A 16,279-nucleotide genomic window follows, 5' to 3' on the forward strand; every position below is an offset into this window, starting at 1 on the left:
TGTATATACAGCCTTTAGCATAGCTCTGGTCCGTGGTAAACACTTTATAAATATTCACTTGTTACTATCGGTACCTGTATTACTTTACAAGAGCAGGAATGGTGCCTCACTGTGCCACCCCCATCCCGGGGCCCTGTTGTCTATCACCTCATCTTTGTGCCTTGTCATCCTGCATATTTTGTTGGCAAAGGAAGATCCTTTGAATGATGTTCCCATGAGGACAGAAAGGCCACTTTTCATGGTCATTGCCTCATATAGCCCTTTGCAACAGTGCTGTGAGATTGAGGGGATTGTGCCCATTTTAAAGATGGGGAAACTGAGGTCCGGGTTGTAACTGGCCCAGAATCCAGCCATCAGGAGGCTACAGCATCCAGCCCCCTGACTCAGAGCCCTGGGACCCTTTCAGGATCCACTAGCAATCAGCAAACAGCACCCAATGAGCCCGTCCATTCCAGAGCCTCCAGGCTGATGTGATTTATTGGAGCCCACAAAACACTGGTGTCAGCGACAACTCCCGCCACATGTCATCTGCGCTGTTATTAAAAATCAATTCTCTCGGGGCAAAGAAGTGCCCGCGCTGACAGTGTGCAATCTGTTATTGTCACTTATTTATTATCCGCCTTCTCTGGGGAGTTTGAGAATGGAAACATCAGCAGAACCATTTCCCTGTTTCTAGTTGAACACGGTGGAAAATGGGCTCCTCTCATTGGCCGGGACTGGGGCGGACCTGCTGTCCCCTCCCACGTCCCACCATCCCTCCCCAATCCCCAACTGTTGTCTCCCATCCTGGTCTTCCAGTTCTCTGCATGGGTGTGCTGCCAAATTCGAGTGGTTCCAGGGCGGCAACCCAGCCCAGGAAAGGGAGGGAGACTGAGAATGCTTGCCTGTCCATTTGTCTAGTCTCCCAGGGTGGCCACGTGAATATCGCTGGGGTTTCCTGCAGTCTGGGCACCTCGCCTGTCTCACTCCAGACTGCTCTCATTCGCTCATCGGGAGCACACAGCAACACACCACATACTTCTGCTTGTTTCTTGAATTAAGAATTAGTAGGCTTATGGCATCATCATTTTAGAGTCATGGGATCTCATAGATAATAAGTGGTCTTAGAGGTCCTTGTTGCAACCATCTGCCTCAGTGGGGAGCAACCATTTTCTGCATAAAGGCCAATTCAGGAAAAATAAAAATGTTTATGGACGACGTTTCTTTTATGATATTTACCTCCTTTCCCTCAGTAATTGCACAGCTAGGAATTTATGCTAAGGAATAATACAGTATGAGGGAAAGGTTCTCTGCTTTAAGGTCTTGGTTGCTCTGTTATTTTTAACCTACATTTTATATAGTACCCACAAGCGCCACAGTGAGGAAATGTTTAAGGAAAAGCATAACGCAGGCGGCCCATGAAGGGCAATTATTAAAAGAGGTAAAGACGAAAACAAGGTAGCAGCATGGGGAAGTGTTTACCACATAGCCTTATGTGGAAAAGTGAACCTAATTGGTATATATGTTACAATTATAACTTGCCTACCTTTCTCCTTATAAAGAAGGACTATAAGGGAACATAGCAAATGAAAAAAGAAATCATTGATCACTATCCGCTAATGTGAAGTTGTTTCTGTAATAAAAGAAGGCAGAGTTAAAGATGAATGAATATAGTAGGATATTCGCAATTTAGAGGGTTAGGGGGAAAAGGTAGGTTTTTGTGAAATCAGGAGTTGTAATAGCTACAACTACATTTGAGCATTTATGTCTTTTCTCATTTCTAAATGGTTTCATTACTTTGATGAAAATTTCAGAAATGACCAGAGATCCACGGCTGCTGGCAGTTTGGGGTAGGGGAAAAGAATGAGCATCAGGTTTAGCCAAAGAAAAGGGCCAAAAAGTATTCTAGAAAGATGTGAGAATTTTAGAGTGAGACGGTGTGTGTGTGTGTGTGTGTGTGTGTGTGTGTGTGTGTGTGTGTGTGTTATGGTGAGCGGATACGAATACATTTCTGAGACAAGAGAGTTGTCAGGATGGGCGCCTGGGTGGCTCAGTGGGTTAAGCCGCTGCCTTCGGCTCAGGTCATGATCTCAGGGTCCTGGGATCGAGTCCCGCATCGGGTTCTCTGCTCCGCGGGGAGCCTGCTTCCTCCTCTCTCTCTCTCTGCCTGCCTCTGCCTACTTGTGATCTCTCTGTGTCAAATGAATAAATAAAATCTTTAAAAAAAAGAGAGAGTTGTCAGGGAACCCTGAGTACAAAACGCTGGGTGAAAATTTGCTTTTCCTCGTTTGCTCCTAATCTAAAAATAGCTAGAAGAGAACATTCTCATGGACATTCTGGTTCTTCTTCAGGGATCTGCATGTTCCCTGATCTTTGCCCCACACTGAGCCACATGCCTTGTGTGTGTGTGTGTGTGGTCCCAACTGTCAGTGCCCAGCCCCAGCTGCAGGGGGGCCACCTGGAATCAGTTAGCTCTGCTCATGAGGGAGGGAGTGGGATTATCAGTCATCATCCTCAGTATTTTTAGCCCCTTGTCCCTGAAGGAAGATGGTGCTTGCTATTTATGTGCACCGGGCTATTCATTCCCGTTCTACCAATTGGATGGGTTCTCCCTGTAGCATCTTGCAAAGGGCTCCACTGCCCTTTGCTTGATTACCTTTAGAGACCAGGAGCTTGCTCCCTTCCCAGATAACCCCACTCCATTGAGTTAGTTAGTTAATTAGTTAAGAGGGAGAGAAAGAATCTTAAACAGACTCCACACTCATCGCAGAGCCAGACACAGGACATGATCTCGAGACCCTGACATCATGACCTGAGCTGAAATCAAGAGTTGGGCGCTTAACCAACTGTGCCATCCAGGCATCCCAACCCCATTCCATTTTTTTTTTTTTAAGATTTTCTTTATTTATTTGAGAGAAAGAGTGAGAGGACTCAAGCTAGGAGAGAGGCAGAGGGCGTAGGAGAAGCAGGCACCCCCAGAAGCATGGAGACTAAGTCAGGGCTCCAGCTCCATACCCTGGAATCATGTCCTGAGCCCAAGGCAGACGCTGAACAACTGAGCCACCCAGGCACTCCACTCCTACTCCATGTTTGACTGGCTGCTGAACATTAGACAATTCTGGTGAGCCAAAAGGTGATTCCTTCTGACCTCTAAACCCTGGTTCTGGTTTGGCCCTCTGGTGCTACCAAAAATAAATTAATTTTGATTTTAGAAATGGGAGGTGAGTCTCAGAAATTATTCTAACCTGAGGCTTTCAGTTAAGTGTCTGACTTCAGCTCAGGGCATGATCTCAGGGTCCTAGGATCAGGCCTCACATCGGACTCCTACTCAGCAGGGAGTCTGGGAGGGGGAGTCTGTTTCCCTTCTTCTCCTCCCCCTGCTCATTCTCTCTCCCCCCAACCCAAATAAATAAAATCTTTAAAAAATTATCCTATCCCAACCTCTTGTTTATAAGATAAGAAGACAGATTCAGAAAGGCTTAGCGACTTGTCCACATTCACTTGTTTATCCTTTCCTAAGTGCCCCCCATCAGTTGAGTACTGTCCTAGACATCAGAGAGGAAAATAATGAAACACAATTCCCATCCCCAGAGAGCTCACAGTCTAGAAGAGGAAACAGACAAGTAGATAACCTCCTGCCACACGTGGTGGTACCTGGGAGGGAGCCACAGGACTACACAGGGGAGGCATGTGACCCAGTCCTGGCCATCCCCTGAGAAGGCTTTCTGAGAGGGATATCACAATCACGGCTGACAGTTATCAAACCTTCTGTGTGTACTACACAGCCTGGGCTACGTGCTTTGGTTAATCATAGCCTCTTCTCATATCCACCCTCTGAAGAATGTACCACTATTATCACCATCCCCCAGACCAGGAAACAGGCTCAGCAAGGTTGAGTCTCCCTCCAAGGAGCGGCAGTTGGGAGGGGAGTGCGGCTTCTGGGGGCGGGAGCAGGAAGCAGTGCTGCAGGACTAGCCCACAAGGCCGGAGCAGAAGCTGGATGGGAACCAGGCTCCCAGCGACCAGCCCAGTCCCCCTGCCACCACATTCTCTCCTTCCCAGCCAGAGGTTATCTCTTTTCCTTGCTGCCCATTTCAGACTTTCCTTGATGACTGGAGAAACATGGCCTAGAGAATCCTCTGATGAGAGTTAAAGAGTGTGGTGGAAAGAGACACAGGCCGGAAGGTGATGGGCGCAGGGTCACTCTGCCAAAACCCAAGGTGTCTCTTCTCCAGCCTGGGAATCTGACTCACTAGTGCCTTTGCAGGGTATAGACTGCATAGCTTCAGGCTTCCACTATGTGGGGGGAATGTTTTGAGAGGGCTAGCCCAAAACATGTCCCGGAGCCTCAAGGGGACGGAATCATGATGAAGCTAGCCATACTCACAGCTCACATGAGCGAGTACGCGTCTCGGGCAGGCCTCTGCACTGAGCTCTGTGCCATCTGAACCTTTTGCATTGTATCTTGAATCTCTGCAACTGGTTTAGGAAACAGTATGTTAGATCCCTTCCTGACTGAAGGAGGAGAAAATCATTTCAAACCACCGTAAGCAGGAAGAGAATTTCTCAATGCAGGTAATTGAAACAGTCAGTAGTAGACATTACCTTCTGGGACTGGGTGTGGGAGCTCCTGTTGTACTATCAGAAATGTGCCTCTTTCTGCTTCTCCAAGTGAAACTGTCTCTGGCTTAACAGTTCCAGAGAAAGCCCCAGAAATGTCTCCCACTGGTCCACGTAGGTCACATACTCAGCCTCCAACCCCTCTCAGAGACTCTGGGCTGACGCTGACTTGGGCCATAGTTGTGCCCGTGTGGACTGGGCACAGACGGACTGAGAGGTGGGGAAAGGTGACTCCCCCATGGCAAAAGAACTGTTACCAAAAAGAGATTGATGCCAATCAACCCACACCCCTGAAAAGATATCTACTATGAGTGGATCCTAAGAATTCCTCCATTTGAGAGATCAGAAAACTGAAGCAGAAAGATGAAGTGCCTTGAATCGTATAATCACATAGCCGATGGTGTTCAGAATAGGGATGCACACCCAGGCATTCTGATCTAGAACTTAACCCCCAAGTCACCTGAGAGTGACCTAGCCTGCTCAGAAGAGAATCTGCCCACCCACCCCCACGCGCATACAGGATAGGATGATGGTCGTCCCTGCCATCTGTCACACGAACCCTGAGCACCTGCCTCACGTACATATACCGAGAGCACCTGAGGGTCTGGAGACCTGAGGTTCAGGAAACCCAGAACTGTCATGAGAAGGTTCCGCTTTCATGTTACTCCAAGTGATGCCCTCATCTGTACCTCAAAATGCCCAAGTTTGGGCCTTAACACCTCCTAAGAGTCAGCAGGGAAGGAGTCCCGGGCCCTTGAAGATGAGCTGTCCCACTTCCGACAGCCCTGAGGATGGTGGCGGGACAGCCAAGAGTCTTTCTTTGGGGGCCAAACCGGGAGTGGGAACCTGCAGCGTAGACAGATTTCTTTAGTGCTGTCCCAGTAAATTACAGCCCCGTTACTCTGCAGTTTATGGGGATCTCAGTGGCTCAGCTCGTAATAAATGGGAGCGTGACTTGCGGGAGTCACAGCGCCAAAGCTGCCTTTGGGTCATTTGGTGTTTTTAAATTAGGGCTTCGTGCCTCTCCAGGGGCCCAGGCCTCATTCAGAAATGATTAACAACGGGGCTGGGTGCATTTGCTGAACAGCAAGCAGCCATGAAGTCATCCAAGCTAATAGCAGGCAGGAGCCGGTATGATTCATAAATAACCACATGCATTCCAGACTAGATGATACTGGTGAGTGTTAGGAAGTACTTCTGGCCCCTTCTTATCCAGGGAATGAGAAGCTACCTCCAGCTCTCTTTGGAGGACTGGGCACCTTTTTCCAGCTGTCCTGGGGATAGGAAAGGGGAAGGGGCGTGAGGTGATGAGGGTAATGACCTAGGGCAGCTAAATGTGGTTCAGGGGACCGAGAGCATGAGCGTCACTCGGGAGTTGGTTAGAAATGCAGCCTCCTGCCCCCGCCCCCATCCAAATACATGGGATCAGAGTCCCTGAGGATGGGTCTCGGAAATCTGTTGGCTCTGGCACTCAGTCTGTCGGAGAGGCTCTGTTCTGTGTTAAGTGTAATTAAGCTCCTGTCTATATTCTAGCTCAAAGCCCAGGGCAGGCTATCAGCTACAAGGAAAACAAAAGGGCAGATTCATTAGTTAGGATCCTTCTACACTTCCCGCAGTCACTTCTCATTGCCCCATTGTTTGGTGGGCTCCTTTCCAGCACAGGCGGCCGTGTGCAGTAGTCACCAGCGGAGCCCCTGAGTGTCTGTGAATTTCACCTACCGTGCATTTCTCAGGCCAGACCCAAGGAAGTCATCGGGATGGGGACTTTCTATGGGCGTTTGATGATCAGTCCTTCAAAGGAGGGTGTAAGCCATGAGTTACGGATTTACTAGTGCTACCTGAGTGCTGACGCAGTGTGCATTTCGTTTTTCTTGTGGACCTATTCTGCAGCCGTTTACTAAAAGCGCCGTCTATGCCATCATTCTGCAAGTGAGAATGGCTCCCAGCTCTTGCCACACAAGGTGGAGAGGGGTGGGATGAACACCGAGCGCGTCGCCTGGCCTCTTGGACATGCTGTCAGGAAATGCACTTGGAGGCACGCGAGCACCAGATACGTTGGCTTTACGGCAGACGCCAGACCTGGATGAGTGTCCAGCTCCATGGACTCTGCTGGGGAGCACCCCCACCCCCCGTCACCTGAGCTGGGATTCATCACATTTCTCAGTCTGCCCCAAACCTCTCTAGGTGAATGTGAAGGGAACTAATTTATTGATCTGTACCAGCCATTTTTCAAGACCCTTTCACATATATGAATAATGGTTGGTCATTTAGCACATAGAAAATGCTAGACTTTGTATGGATTAATGCACCCACAACCACCTTCTCTAACAAATCTGTTTACTTTCATTCCCGCTGAGGGAACAATAGGCAACTGAGGCACAGAGAGGTAAATAGCTTCGGGCAGAGTCACACAGCTGGTAAGTGGCAGAGTCAGGAGTTGAAGGCAAGCAGCGTCGCTCTGGAGCTTAGTCTTGACCATGGTTCTTCCCAGAATCTCTCCATTGCCTCCATTACATAGACATCTCTCTCCATGTTTCAGGTGCCAAAACGGAGGCTCGGAAGAGTAAAGCTAATGCACCCAGGATCCCACAGCTAAAAGGGACTAGTTTCTCCTTCCACCCTGGGCCTGTCAGATTCAAAATTCCATCCGCATCTCCCTCAAACCCTCTACCCACCCCCCACCATCCGCACGGCTGAGCTGGACATGGATATAGGCACACACCTGCCACAGAGGAGGCACCTCCTTCTAGGAACAGTGGGACTCTGAGTACAGTCGAGGGGCATCGGGGCCAGTCTGGGACCCCAAGGGCCTGTTGAGCTCAGAACCATACCTGGGGCTTAACCTCCACCCTGTGCTTCCTCTTCAGGACTCTCCACGGCAATGACATTTCCAGTGTTCCTGAAGGCTCCTTCCGCGACCTGACGTCTCTTTCCCATCTGTAAGTAGCTTCAGTTCTCCTGGGTGTGGATCCGCTGAAGACAGAGTATCCTGATTGTGCTAGGGACCGTGACGTCCCTGTACGCATTTCAGTGTATGTTCCTTCCGGGACGCACAGGGCACGTTCCATAAAAACGTGCCCACATGGTGCACCTCGTGTGTTCTCTGCTCCAGACACCTTCAGGGGTGTCATCTATTATGTAAACAACGTAAATGTTTAATAAGAAGAACTAACATAAAACTCTTACTATGTGATAAACTCTTTAGATGAATTATCTCATTCACTTGTTACAGCAATAAAGCATTTCTGTCCCCTTATTACACGTGGCGAAACTTAAAAATTGAGACGAGCTCAAGACTTTGTCCAAGAGCTGCACAGCGAGTAAGCAGCAGAGCCCTGGTTCAAATCCTGGTTCACCTCGACTCTAGAGCACAAACTTACTACCACTCGGCATGAGGTGTTCCCTCCCCATTTTATGCAGGGGAAACCGAGGTCTGCGCGTATTAGCTGTTACATACCTCTGCCAGTGACCGTTTTTGAGTCTGTATACCAACTCCATGCATATTTAATTATTTTCATAGGGCATGCATATACTGTGATACTGATACATTATGTATGCACCTTATAAAACATTCAAGAAGTAGAAATGCTAAAGGATATGATTTTTGAAAGAAGCAAAAGTTCTTGTATTTTCTGTGTGGACACCCCCGTGCAGAGGTCTGCACCAGCCCGTGCCATCCCCTCTCCTGTGCATTTTTAAGCTGACTGGTGTAGTCAGCTTCTACCCCCTTGGGTCCTGTGACTGGCCTAAGAATTAGATGAACGTAAGACAGGGAAACAGGAGAAAAGCATACAAATGTATCTGGTATTTTTATGTGTACGTGGGTGTCTTTAAAAGGAAAATGAAGACCCGAAGCCACCATTGGGCCCAAAAGCTTATATACATTTTTATATAAAAAATGATAACCTGTGGGGATGGGACAAGACAAAGGGCCTTGGGCTGGGGCAGTCTGTTAAGAGGTGGTGGCCAGGAAATATATCAAGGGACTGTTGGAAGATGAGGTTTATTTGAACAGGCTTGTTCGTAGGGGTCCATTTTGGCATTGACTCCCAGGCTCTGGTGGTAAGAATCTTCTCTTTTTAGTGCAGGGAATGCAGCTTTCTCACGGGAAACTTTATGACTTGCTTTTAGGTAGAAAGAGGGAGGTCGGGATGCCTGGGTGGCTCAGTTGGTTAGGCCGCTGCCTTTGGCTCGGGTCCTGATCCCAGGGTCCTGGGATCGAGTCCCGCATCGGGCTTCTTGTTCAGCGGGGAGCCTGCTTCTCTCTCTGCCTCTGCCTGCCACTCTGCCTGCTTCTGTTCTCTCTTTCTCTCTCTCGCTCTCTCTCTCTGACAAATAAATAAATAAAATCTTTTTAAAAATGAGAGAAAGAAAGAGGGAAGTCAGAGAGCCCTTCTGTCACCTGCCATTTCTCAAGTACTTTTAGCTCAAAATCATCAATATACTGACACAGAATGTGTAGGTGTGGCAGGCTCTGAGCCCTTTCCATGGTCTGAAGCTTCTCCCTAGGTTGCTGTGTACCAGCACCTTCTCTGCAGAGTAGACCCTTTCAGCGGGGCAAGTGAGCCGGAGAATCAGCCGGCCAAAGTTTGAAGCATCCTGGAAGGGCTAGGATTGGGGTTGAGTTGAGGATTGAATCTTCGCAGGGCAGGTGCGAGCAAAACCTCAGATGTGGGAGGGCCTTAGATGGGGTGGAAACATCTGGAGGAATTGGAAGGACTATCTGGAGTCTGGTGGAAACTAGCCCAGTGGAAACTACTTCTCCATTAGGCCTCCAGTCAGACACCCCTAATCCTGCCAGAGTCTGAAGATTCTGTTTTTCCATGGAGCCTCTGGGCCAAGCTGAGCAGGGGGCCCTGACATCTTGCTCTGCCTTCTAGGGCGCTGGGAACCAATCCACTCCACTGTGACTGCAGTCTGCGCTGGCTCTCAGAGTGGGTGAAGGCGGGGTACAAGGAGCCCGGCATCGCCCGCTGCAGTAGCCCCGAGCCCATGGCTGACAGACTCCTGCTCACCACCCCCACCCACCGGTTCCAGTGCAAAGGTACCTACTGACTGTCCCCTGCCTCCCGCCCAGGGGTCTGCTCTGTCTCCGACAGCCCATCAGAGCTGGGCATCTCAACAGATGGCACTTCTGCAACCACTGCCCCGTCTCTTCCATGGGCCACCTGGAGAGACTCAGACGCTTTGTCATCTCTCCTCCAGGTCCCTCTGCTGGCGTCCCTATGTGTTCCTCGCTGACTTCTTTCTCTATGTAGTTTTGCACAGAGAAAAATCTTTAGCCTGCATTTCTTTACCCAACATTCTTAAAGCATGAGCATTTTCCCATTTTTACTATGGCAAGCTTTTGGTACATGAGATTTTAATAGACTATATCATTATGATAACAAACCGCTACTGAGTTCTTATGTGCTGGGCATGATGCTAAGCCCTTTTTTGTGTGTTATTTCATTTAATTCTTAATTTCCAAGTATTCCCCAACACTCTCGGTAGACTTCAGTATTACCCTTATTTTTAAAAATGAGAAAGCTGAGGCTTACCTAGATTAAGGGACTTCTCAAGACTTGTTTTAGGAGGCTTCCGGGTCTTTCTGATCCCAGAGTTCACAGTCTTGCCCACCAGGCTAATATTCTGCCATAACTCCTTTAACCAATTCCTGCTTCTGAACCCATAGTACTCACTGATATTTCCAATTATTTTCTTACCACTGATGCATAAAGGTCTTTCTCTATTTAAAATTATACACTTAGGGGCGCCTGGGTGACTCAGTGGGTTCAGTCCAACTCTTGATTTCAGCAGAGGGTCGTGAGATCAAACCCCACATCAGGTTCCACACTCAGCACAGAGTCTGCTGGGGATTCTTTCCCTCTCCCTCTGCCCCTCCCCCCACCCTCTCTCTCTTTGCCCCCTCCCTCTAAGAAAATAAAACACAATTATATCCTTAGTAAGATTCAGAGAACAGAAGCTACCGAACCAGAGTATGTGATCATCTTTAAGGTCTTCACGCATATTGCCGATTGGTTTCCAAAAAGGTCGTAAACCACTTTATGCCCTCAATAGCACCATTTGAGTGCATTTTCGACCAGACTCTTGCATTATTTTATCTCATTTCATCTCATTTCTAATTAGAGAGGCTTAAAAAAAATCATATCTCCTATTTTGTCTGTCTTTATTGGGGAAACTGAATTTTTTTCAAAAATTTACTTTCCGCTTGTATTATATATTTTCTGTTAATGTCCTTTGCTCATCTCTTAGAGCCTTGAGTTTGATTTACATACATGCTTTGATTACTCTATAAACTTCATGTGTCTCACATTTTTGCTTAAAGCAGGAAAACATTCCATTGGTTTTAAGCTAATTTTTCATTTTCCTCCTCCTGCTTCCAAAACATCTGACTTGATTGATGTTAAAGAGGCCCAGCTCACTCTAAAACAGTGCTTCTCAATCATAACTGCACATTTTGGAATCACTTGAGGACCTTTCTACTAGTGCCTGGGCCCCAAGCTCCAGGTTTTGAATTCAGTCAGGGTGGGGCACAGCCTGGAAGCGCTGGGGATATTTAAAATCACCTTGGCTATTCAAATCATAAGGTGACCTGTTCATCCCAGTTTGGCTGGGACCTTCCTGGTTTTTGCACTGAAAGTTCTGCATCCTGGGAATCCCCTCAGTCCCCGGCAAACCAGGCCAGAGAACGTCCCTTTCCTAATGTGAAGCCTGGGGCTGAGTCAGCTGGCCGAGGCTCCGTCGGGCCATTCTTTCTGTTCCCTTACCCACAAATGGTCAGACTTGCCTGCGCGGGTCAGTCTCAACCCAGTCTCTGAAGGTCTGTGCAGGGACCATGAGGGCCACCCCCCACACACACACACTCACACCCTTACAGCTGAAGAGAACAGGACGTGGTCGGAACTGTCTTAGAGGCAATGTGCGCCTGAGCACAGTCTGCCAGCCACCACTGACCTCATTGCTGTGTCTTTTGCCGTCACCTCTTCCCTCCTCCTGCCAGTTCAAGGGTTCCACAAGAAGGACTTCCTTTGGCCCAGGCACTACGCCCTCCTTAGCCTAGCCTGAACTACTCCATGGGGAGGGGTGCTTGGGGGCAGAGGAATGGAAGGTCCAAATAGAGCCTGGACTCAGAGCTCCCAGAACATTAAAAGATACACAAGGGGCTTCTAATTAAGGTGCATTGTTTGTAGATTAGCTCCAAAATCGGATCAGGCTAATTATAGTAATTGATTTGACTGCAGAAGTGCTTCTGAATGATGCCCCACTGTGATTTTTTTCCCTCACTGGACAGTGACTTCATTAATGGGACTTTAGCTAGACTGGATGGTGCTGGCTGGGGAGGGCCAACTGCCCGCTGTGTGTAGAGATGGAGAGGAGCCGGCAGCTGGCTGAGGATGGGGCCAGAGAGGAGAGGAGGGGAGGGAGGGGTGACCGTGACCTGCTACCAACATTCTGGTTTCGCTGTCCAGGGCCAGTGGACATCAACATTGCAGCTAAGTGCAATGCCTGCCTCTCCAGCCCATGCAAGAACAACGGGACGTGCAGCCAGGATCCCGTGGAGCTGTACCGCTGCACCTGCCCCTATGGCTACAAGGTAAGACAGGAAGCCTTGCCCCCACCCTCCACGGCCCCAGGAGGGGACCCTGTGCCCTGCTGACCCTCCCTTCTCCAAGGGCAGCCTGGACAACTCCATTTTGCTGGTCACTCTAGAGCGGTCTTTGCCAGTACCACTCCTCATCTACTGCTGCCCAGTCGTGCAAACCACAGAGAACCCCTACAGTCTTGACAGTGACACTCAGCGATAAGGAGGAAATGTAATATTTGTATGCTCTTTGCTAAACATGGGGAAGTTAAGTCTCAGAGAGTTCAGATGTTTCCAAGCAGAGGCATCCGTGGAACTCACCATCCTGGCTTCCCTTCAAGGGGATTTCCAGATCCTCCCCTCTACCTCCCCAGCTCCGCCCTCGGATGGCCAGGGCTGGAAGCACCGCTCCAGCTCAAGTTCAAGAAGGATAGAGGGATGGTCGATTGAAAGGCCTGGGGGCTGCCAAACCAACATTGACAGGCTCAGGTCAGCCCATAAGGGGATGGAGATGCCGGTTCTCCTGGGTGTCCTCCCCAGAAATCCAGGCTACCTCCAGAACAACTTTTCCTCCTTTCTTCTCATCCATCTAGAACATGTTATCCTGCCTCCCTACTAACATCTATAGAGTATAGACTACGTGGCAGGTGGTCTGCTTGGCATTTTATTCACCTTTACTTTTTAAACACACCCTATGGGGAAGACTAATTACTTTCCATCTACAGATGTGGAAACTGCATCTTGGACTGTTGAAAGGGCTTGATTCAATGTCCCAAAGCTCATAAACTGAAGGGTTGGGATAGGACCTAGCGCTATGTGATTCCAAGGTCCCCACCCTTTCCCCTGGATGGCCGAGCCCCTCCCAGCGCCTTACTGGGGTCAGCAAAGCCGTGGCTGAATCCTCTTCCCCAGGACCTCCCCCGCTTCCCACCTCCCCAGGGTGCCCATCCAAATGGAGTGGGCAAGTCAGGAGTTGCAGGACCACACCAGAGCCTATCTAACGCCCATGGCTAGTGTGGCAGAGTGGGAGGGAGCCGGCATCGCTGGGCCTGCTGTCCCCAGGGGCATCTGTGTGTGTAGTGACCAGCTTGAGGGGCAGACTCACTCTGGGGAACAGGGCTTCCCGGTGGCTCTTTCTCGCCAGCTGTGTCTCCAGCCGACAGTGTCAGAGTGCCACCTATGGGCCTGGCACAGGAGAGCCAGAGGATTCCCTTTGCAGCCTGCCAGCCAGTCTTGACCCAGCCAACCACGCCAGACCCAGGCATCCTACGTGTGCATGTGCACAGACATTGCAGGGGGAAGTAGAGAAATTAAGATGACATCCTCGGGCATAGGTCCTCAGGCTCCCTTGTATTAAGTTAATGCAGAAAACAGGCTGTGGAATTACACAGAGGGCGAGTGTGGGCTCCAGCTGTGCTGTGCGGTGGTGGCCAGGGGTCTCCTCTCCGCCTTCCATCAACAAACCAGGGCCCATCTCACAGGTGTGCGGTGCGAATCACAGGCACAGTAACATGTGCAGCGCACCTAGGAGAGTTGTTCAGTAAGCACACAGTAAGCCGGCCTGCTGCGGCCTTTGGCTTCACCTTCACCCAGGACTCTCGGTCCATGACCTTGAATGGTCAGAGGCCATCAGTTGCTCTCCTAGAAAGGAGACATGTACATTTATGACATCCCCAGTTCCAGATGTATGTTGTTCTCTTTTATGCATTGACTGTGTGTGCTGGGCATTCAGCTGGATGTTTGCATTTATTCCCTCCCCTAAGTTTTATAATCGCCTTTGAGGCGGGCAATGTCATCCCTCTCTGACAGTGAAGGGAAACCACTTCACAGTCTGAGTCTTGCTTCCTTCTCTGTCCAATCAGCCTGTGTCTGAAAGTCCGGAAGCTGGGTTTGCAGCCCCCAGCTGCTTCCTGCCCCACTTCCTGCTACGCTTGTGAAACTGGCCTGGCCTTCGGTGTCAGAGCAGAGTGCAAGCACAGGGCTCTGGCGGGACAATGCCGCTTGTTTGGACTTTGCTTGCAAGGTTCTGAATGCCTTGTGGAAGAATTTGAGCAGAGATTGGGGCCTTTAGGAAGCTGCTGGGCTCGCACAGGTCTGGGGTACGTGGAGGAGGCTGGTGGTGGGACGGAGTGTGGCGGTGATGATGGTGATGACTAGGACAGCAGGAACATGAGCAGGCAGCACTTACTATGTCTGCTACATACCGAGAGCACACTGAACAAGGTGCAAACATTATCTTGCCTACCCCTCCTTGAAGCTCTAGGAGGCCGGGTCCATTTTCCAGTTTAGGAAACTGATAGTGGAGGAGACCGTTGGGATTCAGAGCTTAGAACCACCTGATTCCACAACCCATGCTCTTGACCACCACATTCATGGCCTGTTGGCAAGCACCATGAATCCGTGGCCGTGTGGGAGCTGTTGGAGTCTCCAGACCAGGGCAGAATAGGGTGCGCTGGTGGAAGGAACACCAAGCAGGACCCCTAGAGCTTGTCTCTACCTGACTGTGTGACCTGGAACAGCTCTTACTCCCCGGCCCCCACCTCAGGTTCCTTAACCTCAAAATGCAGCAGGTAGAACCAAAGAGATCCCTTAAACCATGGGTTCCATCCGACCCCCTGCCGTGTGTTTATTCCCCTGTGTTCCCTTCTTCTGGGGTCAGAGCCCACCCGAGCAGAGTGACTGAGTAGTCCTGGGTGAGTTGCAGAGTTAGCGACAATCAGCAGACACCCACGAAACCAAGCTCAGCATTCTGACATTTATCTCCTTATTTCCCCAAATCTCAGTTTTTCCACTAACTGTCTGAGTGACCGTGAGAAGCCGCAATATCACCCCAAAAAGCATGACCCCCCACTGCGTAATGTTTAGTAACAGCTACTATTCATCTATAAGGCCAGGCCTCTGTGAAGCAACGTAAGCACATCACCTGATCTCATACTCTCTTTTATCCTCTGAAAGAGGTTTTGTTGTCTTCTTCTGGTAGTGGTAGAAACTGGGGTTCAAAGGATTAAATAATATCCGCAGCTCCCACACCTAGGAAGTACATGAGCTAAACCCAGAAGCCACATCTCCCTTGCAGGAGAGTCTACACCCCACAAGGAACCAGTTCCCTCTGAGCCTCACGTGCCCCCCACCCTTCCCCATCCCCGCCCTGCACATGCGCAGCGTCTCCTCACCGGCAGAGCCCCTGTGAGGACGGAACAGGTCATGCATGCACTTTGGCAGCCTCAGAGCCAAGACTCAACAGCTGCTTCAGAGAGAGAACGGTTTTACAGCTATGCTAACTCTGGGGGAAAGACTGTGTGTTTGGGCTCATTCTGTTTTCAGCCATTTAGTTTCATGTGGCTCTGTTCAGTGTCCCAGCACAGCGCTCCTCACACTGTAATGTGTACGGGAGCCTCTTGGAGACCTTATTAAATGCAGGTTCTGACCCATAAGAGCTGAGGTCAGGTCCAAGCTTATGCATTTTTAACAAGGTCTCAGGGAATGCCAGTGCTAGTAGCCCAAGGGCCATACTTTGACTAGGCAAGGTTCTGGAGCGGCCCACCTGGCCCCATCTCAGAAAGAGGTTTCCAGTGGGGACAGTGACTCCCAAACTCCTTTAAAAGAAGCCAGAAGTCCCAGCCATGGTGTCTGTCCTCTTTCTCTCTCTCATACATACACACACACACACACACACAGCGGTGGGAGACCATAGAGCACCATAAATCTAGTAGATTTGAGCAAAGTGAGGCTGAAGAGAGTTGAATTGAGCTAATTAGCCGGGCATTGACAATGGTGATTATTTCTCAAGGACACGTAAGTGACAGAAATCCTCGCCTCCAGGCCCAATTAGCACATCGTCAAGAGCTAGGGTCTGCCTCCTGGATTTCTGAGCTCAGCGTAAGGGACTGCAGGAGACCCCACCAACTCCACGTCTCCCCATCCCACCCCCCAAGGGAGGATCCCACCTGGAGTCCCTGATCCTTGAGAGTTCCCCAGAGCGGAGAGGCTGGCCCCGGTAGGAGCGAGGAAGGCCACCGCCTTGACCTGATCAAGGTCCTCCTGTCCTGCTCTTCACGGCTTATCCGTCTAACACACACTCACACTCCTGAACAA

The 16,279-nt window shown here is 49.9% G+C and overlaps 1 protein-coding gene across 1 annotated transcript in view; it reads left to right on the forward strand.

The window, feature by feature from the left end:
• SLIT3 (slit guidance ligand 3) overlaps positions 1 to 16,279 on the forward strand; it is a 589,888-nt gene that overhangs the window by 539,421 nt on the left and 34,188 nt on the right. The window contains exons 24-26 of the mRNA XM_032334904.1: positions 7,467 to 7,538; positions 9,480 to 9,643; positions 12,072 to 12,196. Of these exons, the coding sequence (XP_032190795.1) occupies positions 7,467 to 7,538; positions 9,480 to 9,643; positions 12,072 to 12,196 (361 nt within the window). The remainder of the gene's footprint in view (positions 1 to 7,466; positions 7,539 to 9,479; positions 9,644 to 12,071; positions 12,197 to 16,279) is intronic.

The sequence above is a fragment of the Mustela erminea genome, chromosome 3 (assembly GCF_009829155.1).
Source record: "Mustela erminea isolate mMusErm1 chromosome 3, mMusErm1.Pri, whole genome shotgun sequence".
Classification (NCBI taxonomy): Eukaryota; Metazoa; Chordata; class Mammalia; order Carnivora; family Mustelidae; genus Mustela; species Mustela erminea.